The sequence below is a fragment of the Leopardus geoffroyi genome, chromosome B1 (genome assembly GCF_018350155.1).
Source record: "Leopardus geoffroyi isolate Oge1 chromosome B1, O.geoffroyi_Oge1_pat1.0, whole genome shotgun sequence".
Taxonomy (NCBI): Eukaryota; Metazoa; Chordata; class Mammalia; order Carnivora; family Felidae; genus Leopardus; species Leopardus geoffroyi.
In genome coordinates this window covers 33,291,348-33,317,871 of record NC_059327.1, presented here as the reverse complement: position 1 = coordinate 33,317,871, position 26,524 = coordinate 33,291,348, and the positions used below count along the sequence as shown (strand labels likewise).

At 39.8% G+C, this 26,524-nt stretch overlaps 1 protein-coding gene across 2 annotated transcripts in view; it reads left to right on the top strand.

The window, feature by feature from the left end:
* ADAM7 (ADAM metallopeptidase domain 7) overlaps positions 1-21,584 on the top strand; it is a 70,179-nt gene extending 48,595 nt beyond the window's left edge. The window contains exons 12-23 of one of the 2 annotated variants that reach the window (XM_045456835.1): positions 1,055-1,229; positions 3,405-3,494; positions 4,716-4,911; positions 5,883-5,985; positions 6,972-7,161; positions 12,816-12,896; positions 14,138-14,216; positions 14,952-15,057; positions 15,425-15,524; positions 18,316-18,381; positions 19,040-19,096; positions 20,508-21,584. In XM_045456835.1, coding sequence (XP_045312791.1) covers positions 1,055-1,229; positions 3,405-3,494; positions 4,716-4,911; positions 5,883-5,985; positions 6,972-7,161; positions 12,816-12,896; positions 14,138-14,216; positions 14,952-15,057; positions 15,425-15,524; positions 18,316-18,381; positions 19,040-19,096; positions 20,508-20,552 — 1,288 coding nt within the window. In that variant the 3' untranslated portion in view covers positions 20,553-21,584. The remainder of the gene's footprint in view (positions 1-1,054; positions 1,230-3,404; positions 3,495-4,715; positions 4,912-5,882; positions 5,986-6,971; positions 7,162-12,815; positions 12,897-14,137; positions 14,217-14,951; positions 15,058-15,424; positions 15,525-18,315; positions 18,382-19,039; positions 19,097-20,507) is intronic. The other variant, XM_045456846.1, reaches the window with a different exon arrangement.
* Positions 21,585-26,524: the final 4,940 nt, after the last annotated feature.

Below are 26,524 nucleotides of genomic sequence, written 5' to 3'. Positions count from 1 at the left end.
GGCAGAGGGTTTTGTCTGCTTCGTTCACTATTTCATCACACTATCTAGAAAAGTCCCAGATACACTCTATAAATAGTTACAGAATATAGGACTGTATATCCTGTGTGTGTGTGTGTGTGTGTGTGTGTGTGTATATATATCCCTTCATCATGCTGTGAATTATGTGCATCCAGGTCCTAAACCTTACATGCCTTGGAATTCCTTCACAGAGGGGACACAGTGCATTGCATATAAGAAAAGTGTTTGCTGATGATGGTCAGTGCTTCTATATATTGATTAAATGAAGTAAAATAGTGAAAGCCCCAAATTACGGTGACTGGCACAGAATAAGAACTAAGTAACTGACAGCTGATTTTATATCGTTATCTACATAATTAGTAGTGTTTTTCAGAACCCCACCATCCCAAAGTAACGCACTTAAGGCTCAAAAAGTATGTCTGTACCCAATCATTGTGTCAATAATGGCAAGGGAGTCAAAACAAGAGGAAGACAGAAGGGAGGTGAATATCAGTTTTGTGAATCTTTAAACTTTTCAGAAGTATGGTGCATTCCTAGGATGTGTGAGATGTTACCAAATGAATCCTTTGTTTCAACAAATGTTTACAGAGACCTACTCTGTCCCATACACGGAGTTAAACTAACGCTTATTGGAAAAGAAGAAGAAGATCTATTTCTTGCTTTGAGAAGCTTGTAATCTTGCATGAATGATAAACAATTATGTAGATGATGGCAAGAGGCACAAGCAAAAAGTGATATGGGGCAGCAAGCCATTCAGTCTAAACTGTGGGCTTCAGGGAGGACTTTCTGGAGGAGATATAGTCAGAGTATTTTCACCAGAATGGCATGCGTTGCCTGTTTCAATAGACATTGCCTATTATAAAAGCCCAGTTGCTACTCTCTTATACCACTAAGGCAAGAGTAAGAGAAGTAAATGGACTTTTAGAGTTGATCGTTTATATTTATTCTTTCTAAATCCCTCATAAAACTTTCATAGCTGTTCCACCAGTATGCAGGGATAAAATTAATCTTTATTTTTCGCTCATCTAAACTCTAGCATTCCGGCACTAAAATTCAGTAAATGCAACAGAATTCGGTACCTTCAACACGTGAAGGATTACAATCCGACGTGCCTGTTCAATGTCCCATTTTCTGATAAGCTAAGTGATTACCCGTATTGTGGAGACAAGAAGTTGGACGAAGGAGAAGAGTGCGACTGTGGCCCTGTTCAGGTATTTGCAAATGATGTTGTATTTAAATTACAAAGTTTGTGGGGCGCCTGGGTGGCGCCGTCGGTGAAGCGTCCGACTTCAGCCAGGTCACGATCTCGCAGTCCGTGAGTTCGAGCCCCGTGTCGGGCTCTGGGCTGATGGCTCAGAGCCTGGAGCCTGTTTCCGATTCTGTGTCTCCCTCTCTCTCTGCCCCTCCCCCGTTCATGCTCTGTCTCTCTCTGTCCCAAAAATAAATAAACGTTGAAAAAAAAAAAAAATCTTCTTTAAAAAAAAAATAAATAAATAAATAAAAAATAAATAAATAAATAAATTACAAAGTTTGTGCTCAGCTAGAACCTAGGCAGGTAAGTAGCCTTTAATCAACCATATTTCTTGTAAAGTGTTAAGTAATGTGGTTTTTTTGTCTCATTTTGAAACAAGTTATTGGCGTAGCCTCATTGCAAGGCATCTTACCAAGTCATGAATTACGCATAATGATCTTGCTGGAGACCCACAGTATCACATTTGCCTGGTTTATATATTAATTGGCTCTTCTTGTGAGAAAACCCCCTAGATGTCATTAAGTCTGATCTCATGCACAGTAAGAATGTGTTCTCCACAGTCAGTCAATTGAGTTTTACTCAGGACCTTAGGAAGCTTGTCTATATCCCAGTTGGACAGTTCATGTGATTAGAAAACTCTGTCTTAATTGAGCAGAAACCTTCTAACCTTCCACATATTTATTACAGCCTTGGTCTCTGGAACACTTAGAAGAAGATTTAAGACAAATGTTTGAGTCATTCTTTTTTTTTTTTTTAATTAAAAAAAGTATCTATTTTGAGAGAGAGAGAGAGCACGAGTGGGGAAAGGGCAGAGAGAGACGGAGACAGAGAATCCCAAGCAGGCTCCGTGCCGTCAGCTCACAGCCGGATGTGGGGCTCAAACTTACGAACCTTGAGATCGTGACCTGAGCCGAAAGCGAGAGTTGGAGGCTTAACCAACTGAGCCACCCAGGTGCCCCTAGAGTAATTCTTAATCTGCTTTTCTCCAACATAGAGGCTATTTTGGTTGAGAGCTTATCATGTAGGTATGAATCCTAAACAGCTACTTCTCAAGTTATGTGTATGTATATCACCTGGGGATGTTGTTAAATTGTGGATTCTAATTCAGGAGGCCTGAAGTGAGGCGGAGATCCTTTATTCCTAACAACCACCAAGGTCACGTTGATACTACTGGACTGAAGACCGTATTTGTGGTATACACACAAATACTACAGTTCAAAATAAATCTAATTGTGTGGCGAACCAGAGACTGCACGATCGGAGTGGGGACAGTGACATGTCCAGAGTTTTCAAATGTCTCACCTTAAATGTGAAGAGGCTCTTAACTTTGGAAATTGATGCGTCTGCCCATGCCTCTTCTTTAAAATAGTTCTACAGTTTCGTTCTAACATATGAAGTGCTGTCCATGACAGGATGCAGACAATTTCTTTTGCAATTTTTAAAAAAATTTTTTTAACGTTTATTTATTTTTGAGACAGAGAGAGACAGAGCATGAACAGGGGAGGGTCAGAGAGAGGGAGACACAGAATCTGAAGCAGGCTCCAGGCTCTGAGCTGTCAGCACAGAGCCCGACGCGGGGCTCGAACTCACGGACCGCGAGATCGTGACCTGAGCCCAAGTTGGCCGCTTAACCAACTGAGCCACCCAGGCGCCCCTTCTTTTGCAATTTTAATTTCGTTTGAGGAGACAGGGCCTAAGTGTCCATGAGTTTTTAATGAAGCGTTAACAACAGCAACAAAATCCAGCCTGAAATACTTAGCATCTTGAGAAAAATGTTAAATTATGTCTTCAGAAGTTCTATTATTTCATATTAAACCTTTAGTATAAAGCAGTAGCAGGACCCTTCCTTGCAAAGAGTGGAAAGGAAAATGGAAGGTCAGAAGCTTTGGGCTTTGTACCCTGCCAGGGAAAATCCACTGAGTGTGGAGTACTGAATGGCCAAACAGGAAGGAAACAAAGTAAAAGTCCCAAAGACCAGTTACAAGGAATCGTCTTCACATACATGTCATAACCAAGGCTAATGCATTTGCATTTCAAACCGAAAGACAAGTAACAATAAGTTATATACACGCACAGCTTATTAAACAGGAGCCTACCAACCCATTTCCGATCTTTAACTTTTGCTTGTTGCCAGGAGTGCAGCAATCCTTGCTGTGATGCAAACAAATGTGTGTTGAAGCCAGGATTTACTTGTGCCGAAGGAGAATGTTGTGAATCTTGTCAGGTAAGGACCTTTGCTAAGACTGGGTTCTCCGTTTTCAGTTTATTAAGGATACAGAGGACCACAGAATTGTCTGTCCATTACTAGTTACATTACTAATCCCAGATTAGGGTTATGCTTGCTTGGCCCCAGTAAAGCTTCTTCTGAGATGTTCTGGCGTCTAAGCCCTGGCAGTGATCTATGGTCTGGGGAGTGAAGAGGCAGGTATCATATGGTCTGTTAGGAACAGATTTATATGCTCAACATTACTCTTGTTCTTGGCCAACCTTTACGAAATCATTACCAACCTATTTAACCTCAGCTTGGGTGTCATTCTAACAACAGTGAAATAGAAGGGAAAAGGATTATACTGGGATTTAAAATTTTTTTTTTCAACGTTTATTTATTTTTGGGACAGAGAGAGACAGAGTATGAACGGGGGAGGGGCAGAGAGAGGGAGACACAGAATCAGAAACAGGCTCCAGGCTCTGAGCCATCAGCCCAGAGCCTGACGCGGGGCTCGAACTCACAGACCGCGAGATTGTGACCTGGCTGAAGTCGGACGCCTAACCGACTGCGCCACCCAGGCGCCCCTATACTGGGATTTAAAAGTGGGGAATAACTAGTACATGGAGATCTATTCCCAGAAAGGGTAATCAGAAGTCCAAATGACTCTGTCCAAAGGTTTAATGACACTTTTTTCACCCACTATGTTCGGAACTCACAAAGGGAAGGAAACATGTCTTCTTCATCTTCAAATCTTTCTAGAACTCATCACAATTCAGTGCCTATTGAATGGCTGAATAAGAGATTATTTTCATGCACTTTCCTCCAGCAATGAGTCAGGGCACTTTTCTGGTTCATACGGAGAGATCTGATTTCTTGGGAGTGGAGATGCCTCATTATAGATACAGGCAGGAGGGGGTCTTGGTTGTGTGTGTGTGCTGGGGACGGAATGTACTAGAGCAAGATGAGCAGAGCACTTGCTCACCTCTCCATTTTATGTCCTTTCTGGTTCTGCCCAATGCTGTCCTAACCATCCTGTCACTCCTGAAATTACCTAAGCACCAAGGCATTTACAAATGATAACAATTCTCAGTGGAATGGAGAAGAAAGTCACGATCCAAACTTCAAACTTTTTTTTTTTTTTCCGATAAATTAAATGGGTCAACCCTCCCCTACTGACTTAACCTCAAGCTACCTGAATGTGCCCAAGATTTAGTCTTTTTTGTTTTTCTTCAACAGATGAAAAAATCAGGGTCTATGTGCAGGCCAGCGAAAGATGAATGTGATTTTCCTGAAGTGTGCACGGGCCACTCTTCTGCATGCCCTATGGACAAATTCCAAGTAAACGGCGTTCCTTGCAAGAATGCAAAAGGTTACTGCTTCATGGGGAAATGTCCCACCCGGGATGATCAGTGCTCTGAACTCTTTGATAATGGTGAGAGACGATTACCACAAATGGCTGATAACGATAATAGCCATTATTTCTATTATTATCCTGTAATTTATGGGCAAGATTGAAGATAACGCCGTTTGTGGCATTCTTCCCAGATATCACCTAGAATCTCTCTGGGTATTACCTTTAATATTAGTTGAGGGGCGCCTGGGTGGCTTGGTCGCTTGGGCGTCCAACTTCGGCTCAGGTCATGATGTCACGGTCCGTGAGTTCGAGCCCCGCGTCGGGCTCTGTGCTGACAGCTCGGAGCCTGGAGCCCGTTTCGGATTCTGTGTCTACCCTCTCTCTCTCTGCCCCTCCCCTGTTCATGCTCTGTCTCTCTCTGTCCCCAAAATAAATAAACGTTGAAAAAAAAAATAAATAAAAAAAATAAATAAACGTTAAAAAAAAAAATAAAAAAAAATATTAGTTGATATTACCATTAATGTTAATTAACTGCCTTGGTATGTGGGTTAAGGTATGTTTGTTACTTTTTTTATATCCCCACTCTGCCGTAAAATATCTTCCTGATGCAATAGGATAGTTTTTTGGTTTTTTTTTTTTTTTTGAGAACTGGGCTCTTTTTTTTTTATTTTTTATTTTTTTTAATTTTTCAACGTTTATTTATTTTTGGGACAGAGAGAGACAGAGCATGAACGGGGGAGGGGCAGAGAGAGACGGAGGCACAGAATCGGAAACAGGCTCCAGGCTCTGAGCCATCAGCCCAGAGCCCGACGCGGGGCTCGAACTCACGGACCGCGAGATCGTGACCTGGCTGAAGTCGGACGCTCCACCGACTGCCCCACCCAGGCGCCCCTGCAATAGGATAGTTTTAAAGTGATTTATTTATCCCATTCTGCCTCCCCGCCCCGTGATACTGACATTTCAATTAGATTAGAAAAATAAGGTATTGTGTGATGTATAACACTCATGTTTTTATTGCGTTACTTTAATCATACTACTTTGGATCCTAGAGGTGAGAGACAGTTCTGATCTCTGCTATGAGATGAATAAAAAGGGAAATAGATTTGGATACTGCAAAAATAAGGAAAACGGATTAATTCCCTGCGAAGACAAGTAAGTACCACGTAAAGAAAAGCAAGTGCTTTCTAAGAGTGGTTTTGTGAAATCAGAACCAGAACGCTCTTGTTCTGACAGCTGCTAACCTCTTTTGATTGAGATTAGGAAGAGAGGGAGTGAGGCAGCAAGGACACAACCCTGGGAGTGGCACCGGCATTTATGTACTGTAGTTATGAGCTGGAGGTCGTGGAATATAAGGAAGAAAGATGGGCAAGAGTTAAAATTCCTAGGAAAGAAAGGGAAGAAGAGAAGCTGCAAAAAATAGGAAAGAGCAAACAGGAGGAGGAGGAGGAAAGTAAAGTGGGAAGGGGTGGAAAGAAGCAGAAAGAAGGAAGCGAGTGAAGCCATATCCAGAAAGAAACGTAGAACTTGAAACGGGAAGGAAGGGGAGAAGTGAACGATCTGATTTTAAAAACCATGAGCTGTGTCATTCTTCCAGACTTGTTACGCTCAGAAAGGCTTTTTCTTTTTATGTGCCACAGAGGGATATGGACTGAAAACACACGATAGAAGACTTAGGTCGAGTTTGACTTTGCTCCTAAATATACTAGGCGAAACTGGGCTGTCCCTTAACCTTCCTTCCAATTGTTGCCCAATCTGTCAAATGGGTGTTATAATAATAGCAAAGACATAGGTTTGTTGTGAGAATTAACTGGGTGCTCTGTGCCAGGAAAAAATTCGAATGTCTTGATTAACATTACGCTAACTCAAATGACTCATAGGAAATATTCTTCTGGAAACGTGAGCTAATGTTGATTTGTGACAATCAGAGATCTAAAGAAATACGATCGTTCTACCTCACGGTTCCCAGAGTCAGGACTGTGACTGTCCAACCTTTCATCCTGCCTCTCTTGATGCTTCGGCAGCCCACTGATAAGCCTGGGCCTACAGAAAAGTGACCAAACTGCTTCACTGCTGGTCTCGTCTCTATGAAATCCTTATTTCCTGGTCCCAAGTCTGAGAATATTCTCCCTTTCCTTCAGAGATGTCAAATGTGGGAAGATACACTGCAGCAGAGGGAAGCACTCGTCTCTACCTGGAGAAGAAAAGATCAATCACCTTAAGAAGGTTTCAAAGAAGAATGTCACTACTGAGTGCAAAACTTTTAGTTCATATCACAATTCTAAAGATTTGGGCCTGGTTGCTTCTGGAACAAAATGTGGAGATAAAAGGGTAAGACAAAAGCCTTTTGTCCTATTAAAACTTCTTGGTTCAGTCACTTGAAAACATTACTTTTTGTAATTGGTTCCTGAGGGCCTATATATGCGAAAGCAGAAACAAATGGGCAATGTTTTTATTTTTTATGGAGCAAAGTAGTAATAACACGATAATAAATATTCATTTCGCCTAATCTCTGTTAGACAAAGTGATGTGTAAATGTTATAAGTGTGCTTAATTAGTATCTTACAGTAGACATCTAGTGAAATTATAGGCATAATTTTTAAAATTAGTTTGACTATGACGTAGCTATAGGTTCTTCAATTATGTTATTCATTCAGCCACATTTATCCCATTATTACCACCATACTGTGGTGCCAGTGACCATGCTGTACACAAATGATGTAAAGATGAGTGTACTTGAGAACTTCATAGACTGCATTAAATATTAAAATCAAACACCAGTGCTTTCATAGTGTTGTGACCAATATACATTCAAGCCCAAAGGAAGAGATGATGGACTTTACTCGTAAAACACAACAGGCATCTTATGATGCCATTAAATGAGTGATGTTTCAGCTTTGAGGTAATGAATATTTTTCAATGCAGACAAAATGAGAAAAGACTTTAAAAAATTGTTTTAATGTTTATCTATTTTTGAGACAGAGAGAGAGAGAGAGAAAGCAGGGGAAGAGCAGAAAGAGAGGGAGACACAGAATCCGAAGCAGGCTCCAGGCTCAGAACTCCAGAATCTGACGCAGGGCTGGAACTCATGAACGTTGAGATCATGACCTGAGCCCAAGTCAGATGCTTAACCAACTGAGCCACCCAGGTGCCCCGAGAAGAGACTTTTTAGAAAGAAATACTAACATAATAGGCAAAGATACAGTGTGTATGGCATAGTCAGATAACTGGGAAATTTTGGTGTGACAGGAGCTTTGGGTGAAATATCAGAAAATGAAATTGAGCAGCTAGAATAAGGCCAGATTAGAAAGGGTGTATTATTCCAAGATGAAAAGTTGAGAATGGACACTAAAAATAATAGCCAACTCATCAAGGTTTATAAACACAGGAATATATGGAAAACATAATACTTTCAAAAAAATCAGTTATTTTGAAATAGTATGGCTTCTTTCTGTAATACACCTCCTTTCCTCCCATACCACCACCCCCAAACATTACAGTGTCGTTCATATCATGTGATAGAGAAATGAATTGAAAAACAAAATTCATAATGTAAAAAAGGGAACTAGAATTTTAATAATTTAATGGAGCCCTATATTGCAAATCCATTTTCTTAACTACTACAGTTTCCCATTATAATAACTAAATATCAGAATGGTGAGGAATGTGTATTTGTGAAATTTTAGGTATGTGTACCAACCACATGCTAGAAAGTTCAAGGACTTTCAATGGTAGAGTATATGAGGCACCACGTTAAAGAAAATATCAAATAATTTCTTATTCACTCCAGATAAGAAAAGTCATCCAAAAATACCAACAAAATTGTTTTTTTTTAATGTTTATTTATTTCTGAGACAGAGAGAGACAGCATGAGTGGGGGAGAGGCAGAGAGAGAGGGAGACATAGAATCAGAAGCAGACTCCAGGGTCTGAGCTGTCAGCACAGAGCCCGACGCGGGGCTTGAACTCACAAACCGTGAGATCATGACCCGAGCCGAAGTCGGTCGCTCAACTGACTGAGCCACTCAGGCGCCCCCAAAATTGTTTTGTTTTTTAAGAGATAAACAAAATTGACAAACCTTTAAATAGGCTGACCAAGAAACAAAGGGAAGAGGATTCAAATAATGAAATTATAAATGACAGAGGAGACCTCACAGCTGATATCACAGAAATAGAAAGTATCATAAAAAATACTATGGATAATTCTACAAGTTGAATATTTAAAAGAAATGGATAAATTCTGAAAAACATACAACGTACCAAAATTAAATGATGAAGAGAGAGAACATCTGAATAAACCAAGAGAGATCAAATCAATAATTAATAATCTCCTAACAAAGAAAAATCCTGGATCAGATGGTTTCACATGTGAATTCTATCAAATATTTAAAGAATTAATGCCATTCCTTCTCATCATCTCAAAAAATCAAACAGGAGGAGACACTTAGACACTTCCAAATTCATTTTATGTGGCCAGCATTATGCTCTATCAAAGCCAGAAGAGGAAACTATAAGAAAAGAAAATTATGGGCTAATATGGTTGATGAACACAGATGCAAAAATCCTAGCAAAAATATTAGTAAACTGAATTCAGTAGCACATTAAAAGGATTGTACACCATAATCAAGTGGGATTTATTCATGAGATGCAAGAATGAGTCTACTTACACAAAGTAATCAATGATATACCTCATTAAGAGAATGAAATACAAAAATCATATGACCATATGAATAGATGCAGAAAAAGTATTTGGCAAAATTTAGAATCTTTTCATGATAAAAACTCTCAACAAATTCTGTACAGAAGGAATGCACCCCAATATTATAAAGGCCCTATGTGGCAAACCCACAACTAATATCATATGCAATGGTGAAAAGTTGAAAGATTTTCCTTTAAGATCAGGAACAAGAAAAGTGTACCCACTCTCCCCACTTCTAGTAAGCATAGTACTGGAATTACCAGCCAAAGCAATTAGGCAAGAAAAAAACAACAGGCATTCAATTCAGAAAGGAAGAAGTTAAATTTTCTGTTTGCAGGTGATATGATCTTATATATAGAAAACCCCAGGGATACCTGGGTGGCTCAGTCGGTGAAGTGTCCAACTCTTGGTTTCGGCTCAGGTCACAGTCTCAGCTTCATGAGTTCAAGCCCCACATTGGGCTCTATGCTGGCAGTCCAGAGCCTGCTTGGGATCCTCTCTCTCTAAACTCTCTGCCCTTCCCCCACTTGCACTGTCTCTGTCTCTCTCAAAATTAATAAATAAACTTAAAAAAGAGAGAAAACCCTGAAGGCTCCATCAAGCAACTATTAGAACTTATAAGTGAATTCAGTAAAGTTGCATGATAAAGAACAACATAGAAAACTTAGTCGCATTTCTATACACTAAAGAAAAAAAAACCTATCTGTAAAAGAAATTAAAAAACAACAACAACCCCATTTATAATAGCATCAAAAACAATAAAAATGCTTAGGAGTAAATTTAACCAAGAGGTGAAAAGTCCATAGACTGAAAATTATTAAAGATGATCCAAAAATATGTAGGAACGACAAAAGATCTTGAATCACCAAAGCAATCTTGAGCAAAAAAGAACAAAGCTGGAGGCATCACACTTCCTTACATCAAACAATATTACAAAGCTATACAGTAATAAAAACAGCATGGAACAGACATTTAAAACATGCACATATAGACCAATGGAATTGAATAGAGATACCAGAAATAAATTTATGCGTATATGGTCAACTAATCATTGACAAAGCACCAACAATACACAATGGGGAAAGGATAGTCTTTTGAATAAATGGTTCTGGGAATACTACACATGCAAAAGAATGAAACTGGACTCTTAACTTACACCGTGAACCAAAATGAACTCAAGATCATTTAAGGTATGAAACAGTAAAGCACCTAGAAGAAAACATAGGAGAAAATCTCCTTGTCATTGGTCTTTGCGATTTTTTTTTGTTTTGTTTTGTATGTGACACAGACAAAAAAGCTAAAATAAATAAGGGGGGCTCTATCAAAGTAAAACATTTCTTCAGCAAAGGGCACAATCAAGAAAATGAAAAGGCAACCAATGGATTGGAAGAAAAGATCTCCAAACCATATATCTGATAGAGTTAATATACAAAAGTTTTAACTAATTCATACAGCTGAAGAGCAAAAACCACAACAGTCCAATTAAAAAAAAAAGGCAAAGGACCTAAATGGACATTTTTTCCAAAGAAGATATGCAAATGACCAACAAGGAAATGAAAAAGAGTTCAACATCATTAATCTTCAAGGAAAAGTGAATCAAAGCCACTAAGAGATGTCACCCCACACCTGTTTGGATGGCTATTATCAAAAAGACAACAAATAAAAAATGTTGGTGAGGCTGTGGAAAAAAGGAAACCCTTGTGCACTATTGGCGGGAATGTAGACTGGAACAGACATTATAGAAACAGTACAGTGGTTCTTCCAAAAATTAAAAACAGAACTACACTATGATCCAGCACCCTCACTTTGGGCACATAACCAAAGAAACTGAAATCAGGATCTTGAAGAGATATCTGCACTCCTAGTTTCGTTGCACCATTATTTACAGTAGCCAAGATATGGAAACCATTTAAATGTCCTTTAACAGGAAAATGGATAGTGAAAATGTGATATGCATATAAAATATCACAATAATATATACTACATAATTATGGAATATATATAATGGAATATTATTTAGCTTTGAAAAAGAGGGAAATTCTGTCAGTTGCAGCCACCTGGATAAACTTGGAAGACTTTTCATGTATGCTAAGCAAGATAAAGCCTGACACAGAGACACAAATTCTGTATGATTTCACTTACATGTGGAAGCTAAAGAAGTCAAAGTCACAAAAGCAGAGAGAATGATGGCTGCCAGGTGGGGAAAATGGGGAGATGTTGGTCAAAGCATATGAATTATCTGAAGGTTTAATGTAGAAGGTGGCTATAGTTAATGATGCTGTAATGTATACTTAAAATTTTCTAAGGGGGTAAAATTTTAAGTGTTCTCAACACACACAAAAAAGTAACTATTTGAGGGGATGGATGTGTTCATTGTTTTTGGTAATCATTTCACAATGTATACATTGTATATAAAATCATTAAAATATGCACTTGAAATATATGCAATTTTTATTTGCCAGTTATGCCTCAATAGAGTTGGAAAAACATTTCCTGATACACGTTTTTTATTTTTTTTTTCAACGTTTATTTATTTTTGGGACAGAGAGAGACAGAGCATGAACGGGGGAGGGGCAGAGAGAGAAGGAGACACAGAATCGGAAACAGGCTCCAGGCTCTGAGCCATCAGCCCAGAGCCCGACGCGGGGCTCGAACTCACGGACCGCGAGATCGTGACCTGGCTGAAGTCGGATGCTTAACCGACTGCGCCACCCAGGCGCCCCAAAAATAACCAAATGCACAGTTGACAACAGTGGTATAGCAAGCGTGGATCTTACTGAATCAAAAGAAAACTTGCGGGATGCCTGGGTGGCTCAGTCGGTTCAACATCTGACTCTTGATTTTTGGCTCAGGTCATGATCTTGCGGTCGTGGAATCAAGCCCCAGGTCCAGGTTCGCGCTGAGCATGCGGCCTGCTTGGGATTCTTTCTCTCTCCCTCTCTCTCTGCCTCTCTCTCTCAAAATAAATAAAAAGAACAAATACACTTTAAAAAAACAGAAAAAGAAAACTTGATAGAAATAATAACATAAATTGTTGCACTTACAACTGTAGAATCTTTGATAGGTTAACATTTGAAGAATTAGTAAGGATACAGGTATTTTAATGATGAGTTTGTATGTAACAGTGTTTGATTGTACGCTGCATTAATTTCAAATATCTCATCAAACATTTATGGAGGATTTCTTCTACAGAAGATTCTACATGTGTTTTTTTTTTTTATAATAGAAAAAAATCATGTAAATTCTAAGAGCAAGTCATTAATTCATACTGGTAACTTTATTTCCAGGTGTGCAGCAATGGTGAATGTGTGAAACTCGAAAAGGTCTACAATTCAACCAATTGCTTGTCTCTGTGCAGTGAAAATGCTGTAAGATTTGGCTCCTTTTTAAATTAATGTCTTGCCAGTCATTTGCTTACATAGAACTTCATTCCTGAGCGTGTGTGTGTGTGTGCGTGCGTGTGTGTGTGTGTGTGTTGATTTTTAAATAAAATACACATTTGGGATCCATGTTTTCATGTATCATCCATAAAATTGATCTAAAGATCCAAACCAGGTATTACTTATAGATATTGTCAATATTACAAGTATATATTTTATCATTGGACTGGTAATCTACAAACCTAGTAACTTATGTACATATGAAGTTGAAACCTAAAGGATCTATCATAATGTCTCTTATAGTAAAATTATAACAATGTCAACATTAATTGAAAGCTTTTGACCAAATAACAAAAATTATATATATGTATACGTATACGTATATGTACATATGTACATATGTATATACGTATATGTACATATACGTATACGTATACATATATATGTAAATGTATATATATATACATATATATATATATATATATATATATAATTACTCAACACTGCCTGATACTACCAGTACCTAGCAGTTTGCATTTGTGGGTAACATTTTTCCTTAGTGCAATTAATCAGTAACGCTTATATATAAGTTGTATATGTATCAGGTACCCTTCCAAGTACTTTACATATATTACATTCTACACACTTCATAACAGCCTCAAAAGCGAGTACTATTCTTATGCCCAATATTACAGGTGGAGAATAAGTCACATGATGTTATGTTGAAGGAAAAGCTGAAATATAAGTACAGAAAGAGTGCATATCTTAATCATATGGTCTCAATCACAATGGTCTTTGATGAAGAAAACATTGCATCACTCTTTTTTCTCGTATTAATGTTATCTCGTTATTACTAAGGCTAGTTAGAGCCAGCTGTGTGGCTATGATATGTCTAACTCTAACAGGGCTGTTCTTTTAGTAACATTCATGTCTTCTAGAAAGATAAGTAAAGCCATCTAATTCATCTGGTTTTAAATTTGTTAGAATCATTCTCTTCTCCAAAGGCCACCTTCAAAAGTTGCTGCTTCTTGCAATTTCATTTATTTATTTGTTTCCAATGTTGATTTTGATATGCAGTTTAGTTAATTAATCAGTAAAAGTGTGTGCGTATGTGTGTGTGTGTGTGCGTGCGTGTGTGTGTGTGTGTGATGTAGAAACAGCACCAAGCTAAGCGAGGTACAAAACACACATATAACCTGATAAAATTATATGATTAACTATTCTTCCAGGTGGATGGCCCTGAACTTCAGTGCCAGTGTGAGGAAGAACAGGAACATGTGGACTGGGGAGAAAACTTAAATGCTACCAGTGAGCATTCTAGAATATAATATCAAAAGCCTAGACAATGAGAAAGCTTGTTTTCCTTATTTCCCAAGTCTAAGACATATATGTTGTGTTTCCGTGTGGATTTGTATGGTCTTTTTACTATTTTGCATATTTAAACACCTAAATTTGAGTATACTACAATTGCTGTTTCAATTAATGTATCTTCTTCTAGTTATATTTGGATAGGATCTTCTAAGAAACTGTAACACAACAAGACCTTTTTATAATCAATTAACAACTAACAGTCAACACATTTCCTGCCGATTGTTGTTCTTAAACATAACGGACTCTCAGGTTGAGTGTCAGTTGTTAATACACATGATAATTTGTATAATGTTTTGGTCTTTTACTTTATATTTAAAAAAAATGGGGCGCCTGGGTGGCTCAGTCAGTTAAGCATCCGACTTTCGCTCGGGTCATGATCTCACGGTTTGTGAGTTCGAGCCCCGCGTCAGGATCTGTGCTGACAGGGGCAGAGCCTGGAGGTATTCTGGGTCTCTCGGTCTCTCTCTGCTCTCCCTCCCTTGATCATGCTCTGTCTCTCTCTCTCTCTCTCAAAAATAAATAAACATTGAAGAAAAAATTTAAAAAAAATGGAGGAAGGGGACATTAAGGTCCTTTAAGTAAGGGAAAAGCTGGATTGTAATAGCTCAGTTAATACTCCATTGTGCTAAGGTTGATGTCCTGGCTAAAGCTTATGTTTTTTTAATGTTGCAGATATATCCATCCTGGTTGTCGTGCTTGTCCTGGTGATTATTGGTGTAGGGGTTGTCGCATTATTAATTCATTACCAAAAATGTATTAAGCTGAAGCAAATCCAGAGGTATGTATTTTCTGTCTAGTGAAATGGGACCACTACTAACGATATATAAGCTCTGTCACTGTAGACGATATTCCCTGGGGGAGAAGTCTAAGCCTCTTACTGAAGACAAAGTAAGAGTAACAGTAAATCAAGCTTTTACATATTTATGTTCTCATCTCCAAACGCTTATCCCGATGGTTCCCAAAGTTTGCTACACATTGGAATCATAGAGATTTTTTACAAGAATACTAATTTTAGTTTCTCCCTCCGATTAAATTGTTATGGGGTGCAACCTGAGTATCAATCGTTTAGAAATCTCCTAGATGATTAAATATTAACCACAGGCATACCCCGTAGCTTATGTCAATATTCAACTTCCTCTTGACAGCCCACCGAGAGAGACACTGGGAGTGGAGAATAAAGGATACTTTGGTGATGAGCAGCAGACAAGGACTGAGCCCATCTTTCCCGACATTCATCCCCTCCACGTAAGCCAATGTCACTTGCAACAGCTGACTGATTTAAAAAGTAGTTGCACGTGTATTCGAAGTAGAACTAGCCCTAAGCTAAGTGATATGGGAGGTGCTAAAGAACAGTTTAACGTGATTCCACACCAATGAAGCCTTTGGTCTACATGTGGGGAAGGAAAAGATGGCAGGACATAAGCAAAGCAAGACACTATTTCACAGCAGAATCTATGAGTTAAATAAAATATTGATTTGTGCACTATCAGAAAAATTTACAAACGTAAACTATATTTTGGGACAGAAAACAAGTCAGTAAATTTAAAAGAATGGGAGTCATACACAATGTTACCAAAACAAAACTTTATTAAAAATCAGTAACAGGGGCGCCTGGGTGGCTCAGTGGGTTAGGTGGCCGACTTCGGCTCAGGTCACGATCTCACGGTCTGTGAGTTCGATCCCCACGTTGGGCTCTGTGTTGACAGCTCAGAGCCTGGAGCCTGTTTCAGATTCCGTGTATCCCTCTCTCCAACCCTCCCCTGTTCATGCTCTGTCTCTCCCTGTCTCAAAAATAAATAAAACGTTAAAAAAAATTTTTTTTTAAAAAATCAGTAACAGAAAACTATCGGAAAAAATCTCCAAATGAAAATTAGATAATAAATTCTAAAGAACACCTGGGCCAAATAAAAAATCAATAGGGAAAATGGAAAATACTTTAAAGGAAAATGAAACAAAACCTACCCAAATTTGTGGGAAGTAGTGAAACCAGTAAAGGAGAGTTTATAGCACTAAATACTTATGCTAGAAAAGAAGAAAGGTATCAGATCAATGACATCAGCTTTCATTTTAGGAAACTAAAAAAAGAAAAGCAAATAAAACTCCATGCAAATAGAGGACAGGAAAACAATAAATATTGGTCACCAATGAAACTAAAAACAAAACAAAACAAAATACTGTAGGAAGACAATAAAAGCAAAAGCTGCTTTCCAGAAATTAATAAATCTTATAAACTTCCAGTCACACGAAGAGAAAAAAGTACGAGAGTCAAAATGACTATCAGGAATCATAAAGGTGATATCCCAGGAGAGTAATGTCCCTTATTAAATTGACAGTATTTTGAACATGGAGATTAATTTGAAAAATTGTTATTTTAACATATATATATTTGACAGTGTAATTCAATAGTAAACTTTTTGAAAGTTTCAAATCACCAAAGCTTACTCGTGAAGAAATAGATTACCGAAATATCTCTGTATTTAACAAGAAAAATTGAATTTGTAGTAAAAAACTTTCTACAAATAATAATAATAATAATAATTAATAAGAATAATGGGGGAATTCTACCAAACATATAATGATGAAATATTACCAATTCTATGTAAACTCTTCCAAAAAATGGGAGAGAATGGATACTTCCCAACTCTTTTAACAAGGACAGTATTTTTCTGTTATCCTTCTAGAGAAAAGCATTATAACACAGAAAACTGTTTGCCAATATTTCTAATAAATATAAGTGCGTAAGTACTAAATTTTAGCAAATTGAATTTCACAATGCACAAAAAGGATATGGTATTGTGACCAAATGAGGGTTATCCTAGGAGGGTAAGGAAAATTTAACATTAACAAACCAATCAAGCTAATCCACGGTATCACTTGGCAAAAAGTAAAATTATATGACCATCTCAATAGATGTGGGAAAAGCATTTGGAAAAGATGTAATCTATGTTCCTGATAAAACTCAGTAAATTAGGAACATAAGGGAACTTTCTGAACCTGGTGAAAGTGTCTACCAAAAAACCTATAGCTGATATATTTATGGTTAAAAACCTGAATACCTTTTCTATAACAACAGGAATAAAGCAATGATGTCCACTCCCACCACTTCTATTGAACATTTTACTTGAGACTATAGCCATTACAATAAGGAAAAAAAAATTAGAAAAAAAGTAAACCCTTTTGATTTGCTGAAGACACTATCATCTATAAAAAAATCCTATACTAGGGGTGCCTGGGTGGCTCAGTTGGTTAAGCACCTGACTCTTGATTTCAGCTTAGGTCATGATCTCACAGTTTGTGAGATAGAGCCCCATATTGTGCTGTGTGCTGGCAGCATGGAGCCTGCTTGGGATTCTCTCTCTCCATCTGTCTCTGCCCCTCCCCCACTAGTGCACTCGCTCGCTCGCTCTCTCTCTCTCTCAAAACAAATAAATAAATAAATCCTATAGTAAAAAAAAGTGAATTTAGTAAGATTTTTTTTCAATATATGAAATTTATTGTCAAATTGGTTTCCATACAACACCTAGTGCTCATCCCAAAAGGTGCCCTCCTCAATACCCCTCACCCCCCCCCCTCCCTCCCACCCCCCATCAACCCTCAGTTTGTTCTCAGTTTTTAAGAGTCTCTTATGCTTTGGCTCTCTCCCACTCTAACCTCTTTAAGATTTTAAGATATGAATCTGTGCACAAGAACCTATTGTGTTTTCATATACAAACAAGAATATAGCCGGTTATGGAATTTCAAACATTCAGAAATTGACTTTACATTCGGATACTAAAAGATCTGCCTTGGTCAATTCTTACTATAATACATAAATTAACTCCCACTCTTCTCCAATGTAAGTTTGTTTTGTGAGTTCTTAGACTCCTTCAGTATGAGAGAATAACTTAGGGAAGAATATTTCCCCGTGTGTTTTGATATTTGTACATTTACTAGGTGTTTTCTAGAGATAGCTAGAAAATTTATTGTGCAGGCTTAGAAAAGGGTCACACTTGCCACAACACTTAATTGCAAGGATAATAGTATCTCTTTTTCCTAGCAAAGAACTGCAGAGTCCTTGGAGAGACTTCCAACCAGTTTGTCAAGTCCGCACTACATCACACTGGTATGGTCGCTTACCCACTTTCTGTTGGGTTGTGCTAGTCTGTGGCCATTTCAGTAATAATTTCTGTGTCACTTAACTATTTGCTGGTTCCTTGAAATAGTCAAATAATATAACAAAGCTCTGAAAGCACCACGATTTTCAACTATTTTTCAAATGAACAAGTCTCATTATGCTGTCTATATTAATAGCTAAAAGGGTGTGATTAAGATAGCTTTCGGTCTATGGTTCCCCAGAATCCTCCTCTCCCACAAAAGGATCTCGGAGCATGCCACCCAGTTGGGATGGGGCTGAATGATCATTTCTCCCCATACCCCACTCAACCAGTACCGTCCATTTTGACAAATTGTTTTTACTGGGGTTTCAACAGGGATGTTTTTGCAATGGAAACTCCAGCGCTTGAAAAATGTTTGGAAATCTCTTACCAAATACACGGTTGGAGAGATCCACCACAAAGTTTACAAGGAAAAAAAAAATGGCTTCCGATAAGGCTTCACTAATCAGGACTATCTCCCCATCGTCTCCCATAGCAATGTACAAACTTTCTTAGATTGTTCACGGATCAAGAAGAGACCGTCTGCATGTGATGTGCTTGTGTGTATGTGTGTCTACGTGTGACATCTGGTACAGTTCCTGACACAGCACAATTTGTGTATTCCAGAAATCTGCAAATAAAGACCCAAGAGGAATCGCAGATCCCAGTCAAAGTGCCAAAGAGGTAGGTTCCTGTGACAGATGGTACCCCCACCCACTATTGATGGAGAGGGGACACCCTCTGTCCTTACCAGAAGAATAAGATGGTTGGAATTGTTTTCTCCCGTGTGCTAAAATTTCTAAGAGACAATTTAACAGAGTATGTTTCAGTCTGAGAGTTTCAAACCTGACTATGGGAGCAAGCTAGGATTTAACAGTCTCAGAGTCTTGGGTATTTTAGACATAACAGAAACAAAACTTCTTTCTTAGACTTTTCTTGCCCAGAGTATACACACTTATTGTTTCTCATGAAGAATTTTTTTCAAATGTTTATTTATTTTTGAGAGAGATGGAGTGTGAACATGGGAGGGGAGAAAGAGAGAGGGGAGACACAGAATCCGAAGCAGGCTCCAGGCTCTGAGCCGTCAGCACAGAACCCGACGTGGGGCTCGAACTCACAAACCGTGAGATCGTGACCCGAGCCAAAGTGGGGATGCTCACCCGACTGAGTCACCCAAACACCCCTCTCATGAAGAATTTTAAGGACCAAATAGCACTGGTAATTACGGAGAAAGTATCATTCCTAATGGAACAGTTATTTCATGTTTGCTTTACCAAAGTTTCACCTACTAAGTCAATAACTGACTCTATCTGAGGGATGATTTCACTTTTTAAGTGCAATGGCTATATTAGAAAATTTATCAAAAAGTTGTGATTTTTGTCAAAACGAGACAAAATGAGCACTGTGGCTACATTTCAGAGTTTCTGTTTTCATTCCTTCATGCATCCATTCATCGATTTCCATTGAGTTTCTACAATGTACTGGGTTAATCAGAAGTTTCCCCCACAAAACATTCTTTTTTCATCTTTTTTTTTCATTTCAGAGAGACATAAAGAGGGGAGCGGGGAGGGAGGGAGAACCTTAAACTGGCTCCACACTCAGTTCAGAGCCCTACATGGGGCTCAATCCCAATCCTGGGGTCATGACCTGAGCCAAATCCAGAGTCAGCACTCAACTGACTGAGCCACCCAGGTGCCTCCCCCGTAAAAACATTCTTCACAAGAAATCTTGCCCAACACACTTTCTGTGTTGGAAAGGGGAAGGAAGGACATTTCTAATGGTCCTTCCACTCCTTAATGATCGACATGTCTCATACTGATGAAAGGAGAGAGATGCTCCTTAATGCAAGAAAACTGTTTGGCGTCCTGTAATGAAAAACAAAATGATTTTCTCTCTTTTGTGATAGGCTTGTTCACTTCATAATGACTGCTTAATTAGCCATGGCTAAGGAGATCTGGAAAAAATGTGAACAAGCCTAGTACAACAGAATCCCGGAAAGTTACTGTAATTAGCAGATAACAATGAGTAACTGAAATATAATGTGCCATAGACTTTAGAGAAAATAACTTCTTTTTACCTGTCTGTTTCTATTTAGAGCTTGAAACTGGATATCCAAAATAGCTGTGCAAGGCTAGGCTGAAGACTCTGGATGAAAGATCTTCATAACCCTCCCTCGATACTTGCTACACAAATTTCTGGTAGTTTTTCAAAAGTTCTTATCAAGACAGAAAATGTTGATGAGAAGCAACTTCTTTCTGTAATCTTTACCTGTAGAATTTATAGCCTGTAGTGTAGACATATGCTACAAAAAGATTCTTGGCGTTTTTCCAATGACTAATACAATATAATACAATAACAAAACTAATACAATAGACTAATACAAAATAGTCTCCTTGCTCTAGGATTTTCCTAAAGAATGTCAATCTGGTTACTTTAAAAAAGACTCTTAACCTTGAGGATATTAAATTACAGCCCCGAGTCTAAGAAGCAAAACACTTCTTATAAAAGTTCATTTGTTTGGAATCATAAAACTACTGAACCTTAATTGGAATATGACACGATTGCCACTAATTCTGGTTTAAATGAAGTTCTCTCCTGCAGAAATGCCAAGGAATTCAGTGCAGGAAGTCATCTGATTCCACTAAATAATTAAAAGGTAGAGGGCTGTCTGGCTCATGTCTTATCAGCGAAGGAGGCAGGAGAATAGTCCTCTCCGCTACAGAATCAATCTTAAAATTGTGGCAGCAAAGGAGGACATGAGATGCTTCTGGTTAAATTCCTAGAATCTCATCTTAAATTCCTAAATTTTTAGAATTCCTTCTAAACCCGACAGAGAAATCAGAGGGGTTATAAGAATTTCAGAAAATTAACTCCAGCAGAGAAGAAATCCTCACGGCTCCCCTTAAGTGCTTGTGAGATCTTTGTAGTGCACAGATTTGCACAATTACTGTGCAATTTCTCTTCCGTCCCTAGCCTTCCCTGATTCTGGTGTGTGGGGCTGTCCAAGGAATGATGTCAGGTATTTCTTATGCCCCTGTTTCTCAGCACTTTCTCTTGTATTATTTTCTTTTTGTTAACGGCTAAAGCTATATCAATTGTTTCTTTGTATACTAAAGTGAAGTTTTCAAGTGCTAAGTGAGAATTTTATGATTCAATAAATAAATAAAGCAAGGAAGAGAGCTGGTTGTTCTTGGTGAGATTCTTCTTGCTTTACTTGACTGGCTGATGTGAGGACACAGTGAGATCAGCAAAGGACAGCGGGGACTCAGCATTTCACACCTAAGCAAGAATTCCATACGCGTTTGTTTTTCTGATTAAAACCACTCATTTGAGAAAGAGTGTTGACGATTGCCCGCTGAAAGATGCTAATTTAACTGTTTTATGACTCTTGAGGATATAGAACAAACTGAGGGTTGCTGGATGGGAAGTGGGTGGGCTAGATGGATGATGGGCATTTAGGAGGGCACTTGTTGTGAGGAACGCTGGGTGTTGTACATTAGTGGTAATTCACTGAATGCTATTCCTGAAACCAATATTACACTACATATTAACAGACTAGAATTTAAATAGGAACCTGAAAAAATTTTTAAAAGACAAATGTTTTAGGCAAACTTGTGAAAAAAAGAAATTGTGTGTCGTATATACTCCTTACAGCAAACAATAGTCTTCTGATGTCCAAAACGAAGGGACGGTCACATACGTGTACTTGCTTGAACAATACATATGTTGCCGAACAATATATATATATCTCGCCTTCTTGATTCACTATGTTTCTTCTTGCTCTCGTATTTCTTCCAAAAGACTCACCATCATCTCTGCCTTGGGTTCCACATTCAGCCAACTACTAGTTTCCAGTGATCTTTCTTTCTTTCTTTCTTTCTTTCTTTCTTTCTTTCTTTCTTTTTCTTTCTTTATTTCTCTTTTTTTTTTTTTTTTTTTTTGCAAATTTTTCTTCTCTTTCTCAAATTATAAATATGCCTGGCATCATCTGAGTCCTCCTGCTTTGCTGCTTCATGCCTAGATAATCACTCCGGACTCCTAGTCTGCTCCCCCATTCTTCAAATAACCCCAGTGGCCCTCTGCCGGGTAAGCTTCCTTTTTACTATAGGGAGTATTTTCCGTGCTTGTTTTTATTACTTATCCGAGGCCCTAGAGACTTGACCTACACTTCTTTGAGATGCTGCCACCCTGTGCCGTGTTTCTTAGGGATCTTCTTCCAATACTGTCTGCAGATTAGGAAGCAATTTCATGGTTCCCTTGGAGGGAACCAGCAGGAGTGCTGTCCCTGTCGCCGGTTATGGAGCCAGGTATGATTTCATAGCCCTAATATGTATGGCTCTTATCACCTTGGACAGTTTGAGTCTTTTCCTTTGAACCAACAGTTGCAGACAGAACTCCTGTTGTGAATGAACAGACCTGCAGGACTTATGGGCTAAGGAACTCTGTCTTCCTCCTCAGCCTGTGAACTGCTTCCTTTCCCACCCCATACACAGATAGAGAACCTTCCTGATGCTGGAACTTGCCTAAAGTAAGATGGAGCTCGTTACAGCTCTGGGATGTTGTGTTTTGGGGTACTGAGTTACTCTCGGTAGCTGGGTCCCTGTACCCTCTGCCCTGGACAGAGGTGGATTTATCCAGAAGCTAATAAAGCTTGAGCTTCAGGGTCTATCGTGCGCATTGCTCCTTCCCAGACCTTTTATCTAATTTGACATTTCCTTTTTTTAATGACAGTGGGCTGGTTTGGGTGGGGAAGTGAGAACTCAAATGAGTTCAAATGATGTGTCGGCAATAGGGCCTATACCTAAGAAGCAGACAGGATGAAGATTCCCTGTGTTAGGCTGAAATTGGTGGTTCCGGGAAGGGCAAGGAGACGACCAGCCAGAAATGGGATGGGGGGACCTGGGAATGAGAGCAGCATGGCAGGTGTGAGGAACCCTCAGCAAACCCATGGCCGACTGGGGAAAGGCTTGGGTGGAGGTGAGTTCCCAGACAGCACCACAGAGAGGAAAATCCAAGAAGGAAGCGAACTTTGTGTTCCCCAATCCACCCACAGATAATGGCCGAGGGCCAGGGCTTTACCAGCCGGCTGAGTTTGAGCAAAACCTGTGCGCAAATCACGGAACCCTGAGCGATGCAGACCCAGCGCGACCCATAGAAAAACAATACAGAGTACAAAACTAAGGGGCGCCTGGGTGGCTCAGTCGGTTAAGCGTCCGACTTCAGCTCGGGTCACGATCTTGCGGTTCATGAGTTCAATCCCCACATCGGGCTCTGTGCTGACAGCTCGGAGCCTGGAGCCTGCTTCCGATTCTGTGTCTCCCTCTCTCTCTGCCCCTCCCCCACTTGCCCCACTCGTGCTCTGTCTCTCTCAAAAGTAAATAAATAAATAAATAAACATTAAAAATTAAAAAAAAATAAAATACAAAAATAAGAAGCGAGGGGCGCCTGGGTGGCGCAGTCGGTTGGGCGTCCGACTTCAGCCAGGTCACGATCTCGCGGTCCGTGAGTTCGAGCCCCGCGTCAGGCTCTGGGCTGATGGCTCAGAGCCTGGAGCCTGTTTCCGATTCTGTGTCTCCCTCTCTCTCTGCCCCTCCCCCGTTCATGCTCTGTCTCTCTCTGTCCCAAAAATAAATAAAACGTTGAAAAAAAAAAAAAAATAAGAAGCGAAACCTGAGCAGACATATCAGCAGCTGTACATCCCAGGGGGCAGAGGGTGGGCGATAGATTCTGCAGTTTAAGTTCGGACAAGTGCCTTTAAAAAACATTCAGAAGTAAATCAGAATTCATACTTGTTGCAATAGTATTTAAATACTACTGTACGAAGGAATCTCCCGTATACGTTCACGTCAGTTCTGCCAGGAATGCCGTGATGGAGAGCCCACACAAACTAAACCAAAAATCAGCATTCCCAGGACAGCATCCACTATTCTAAATACCGGCCAGCTCCACACGACCACGTTGCCATTCTCAGAAAGCATGGGTGCTTCCAAATGGTTGTGGAATTTAAAGGCACTCTTGGGGCGTGATAGAATTGGGAAGTCACATCCTAAAAGACCAGTGATCGCTTCCTGATCTGGGGCACAAATACATGCATGGGCCCTGGCAGTCCTCACGGCTCAACGCATCGATGAAGTTTCTACAACGACCACTAGGTGGCCACCTAACAATCTAAATCTATGAGCTGGAAACTCGCCCAGGGAATTCACACAACACCAGGCCTGCAAAATCCTGACTTGAAATAAACTTACCAAGAAGTTTGTTCAAGTCCGTTGCCGGTTACGGAAGACGTAGTTCTGGGAGAATTTTGCCAGACCCCTTTCTTCTCTGCCAGGGTTGTGGGTTGGGTTAGGAAAACAGAAACGGAGCCCCTGAGCAAAGGGGAGTTGGGTGGACAGCCTGAAAACTTTGAATGAAAAGAAAAAAAATTTAATGTGTATTACTTATTTTTGCGAGAGAGACAGAGTGCCAGGGGGTGGGGGTGGCAGAGACAGAGGGAGACACAGGATCCAAAGCAGGCTCTAGGCTCTGAGCTGTCAGCACAGCTCAGGGCTGGGGCTCAGGGAACCAGGAGATCAGGACCTGAGCCGGAGTCAGACGTTTACCTGACCGGGCCACCCAGGCAACCCGAGCCTGCAAACTTTGAATGAGGGTTTTAGATTCTGAAGATAAATCCTGTTTGCTTTCAGTCTTGAAGTCTAGTGGTGTTGAAGCTGACATGTCAGTAGCTCCAAATGACCCCATCTCCTGAAAACTACTGGGGGAGGGCTGGAGGGATCATTTTGTTATTGCTTTTTGCTTTTATATGATCTGTTTATTTATTTTAGTTTTTTGAAGGCCAGCAAATTAGCCACTGCTGCTGTGGACGCCCGAAGAGCTCCCCCTTTCCCCAGGGATATGTAACGGCTGCTAGTAAATACCAGGAGGAGCCATAGCCTGTGTGACTTCTATGACTTTGTGGTGGGACATTCATGACAATCGACGTCCCCCTACTAATCACCACCAAGGAGTGAGAAATATCGATTTGACTCCTGAGCTTATTGGACGCTTCCTGATCACTTTCCGACGGAAGCTCAGGCTTTTAGGAAAGTCGAGAGCCATTATGCAAGGGAAATGGCTGTCTCCCGGCCTTGACAGAATCCATTAGTATATTTCTCCAGGAAAAGCTGTAATTGGGAACTATATGTAATGGATATTGATCGCTAAGAAAAGAAGATACACATAACTTTAGACCTCAGGGGTCTCCGGGAGCAAAAGGTACGTAAAAAGGGGTCTTCATAGGATCATAGAAGTGCTAGTCGGAAAGAAACTGAACCGGAGTTGCTTTAGAGCTTGGGTAAGTCAATTCAAGAGCCAACAGCTGCTTGCTCAAAGATATCAGTGATTTGCTGCAAGGAGAGCAAATATAGCATTTACTGAGTACATAGTATTTGTCAGGCATTTTTCTAAGCACTTCGCATGTAGTATTTTATTTGACTTAAAATAACTCTAGGAGTTAACTACTGTTATTATCGTCATTTTACGCTTTGAGAAAATCAAGCTCAAGGTAAAATAATTTGCCAAAAGAGAGACAGTGGATGGAAGAGCTTAGCCAGAATGTCAACCCAGGGATTCAACCTCCAGAGAGTGTGTTTCCCATCACTACCACGGTGTTTGGTGTAAATATAATTTTGAGAGGGAGGAAGCACAGGTCCTTCCAACATTCACAGTGGTGCAAGGGAAACTCATATATCTTGCTCCCATTCCCATTTCCCGTCCACTAACTTCCCAATCTTTGCAGCCACAGCCACAACGATGCACGGATTTACACAGCAAGGCAAGCCGGGCAGGGGCCACCTCCCAATTTAGCCCGACCCTGGCTGCCATGCTGTTGTCGTGGTAGAACCGTGTTTGGGGCTGCACCTGAGACTTTAGCACCTTTAACCCTTCTCCTGGCCCATCCCAAGGGGGGTGCTTGTGATCCCGGAACCTTTTCTGTGTTGTACTACTTCAGGTTCTGGGAGGTCTTACTCAGTAGAACAGGGCTCTGCCTGGGCAATGTTTTAGTTCGCTTTAGCATGCCTGGGAAAGATGTCTTCGTTCGTTGTCAGCGTGCAGGGAAGGAAAACCAAAAGA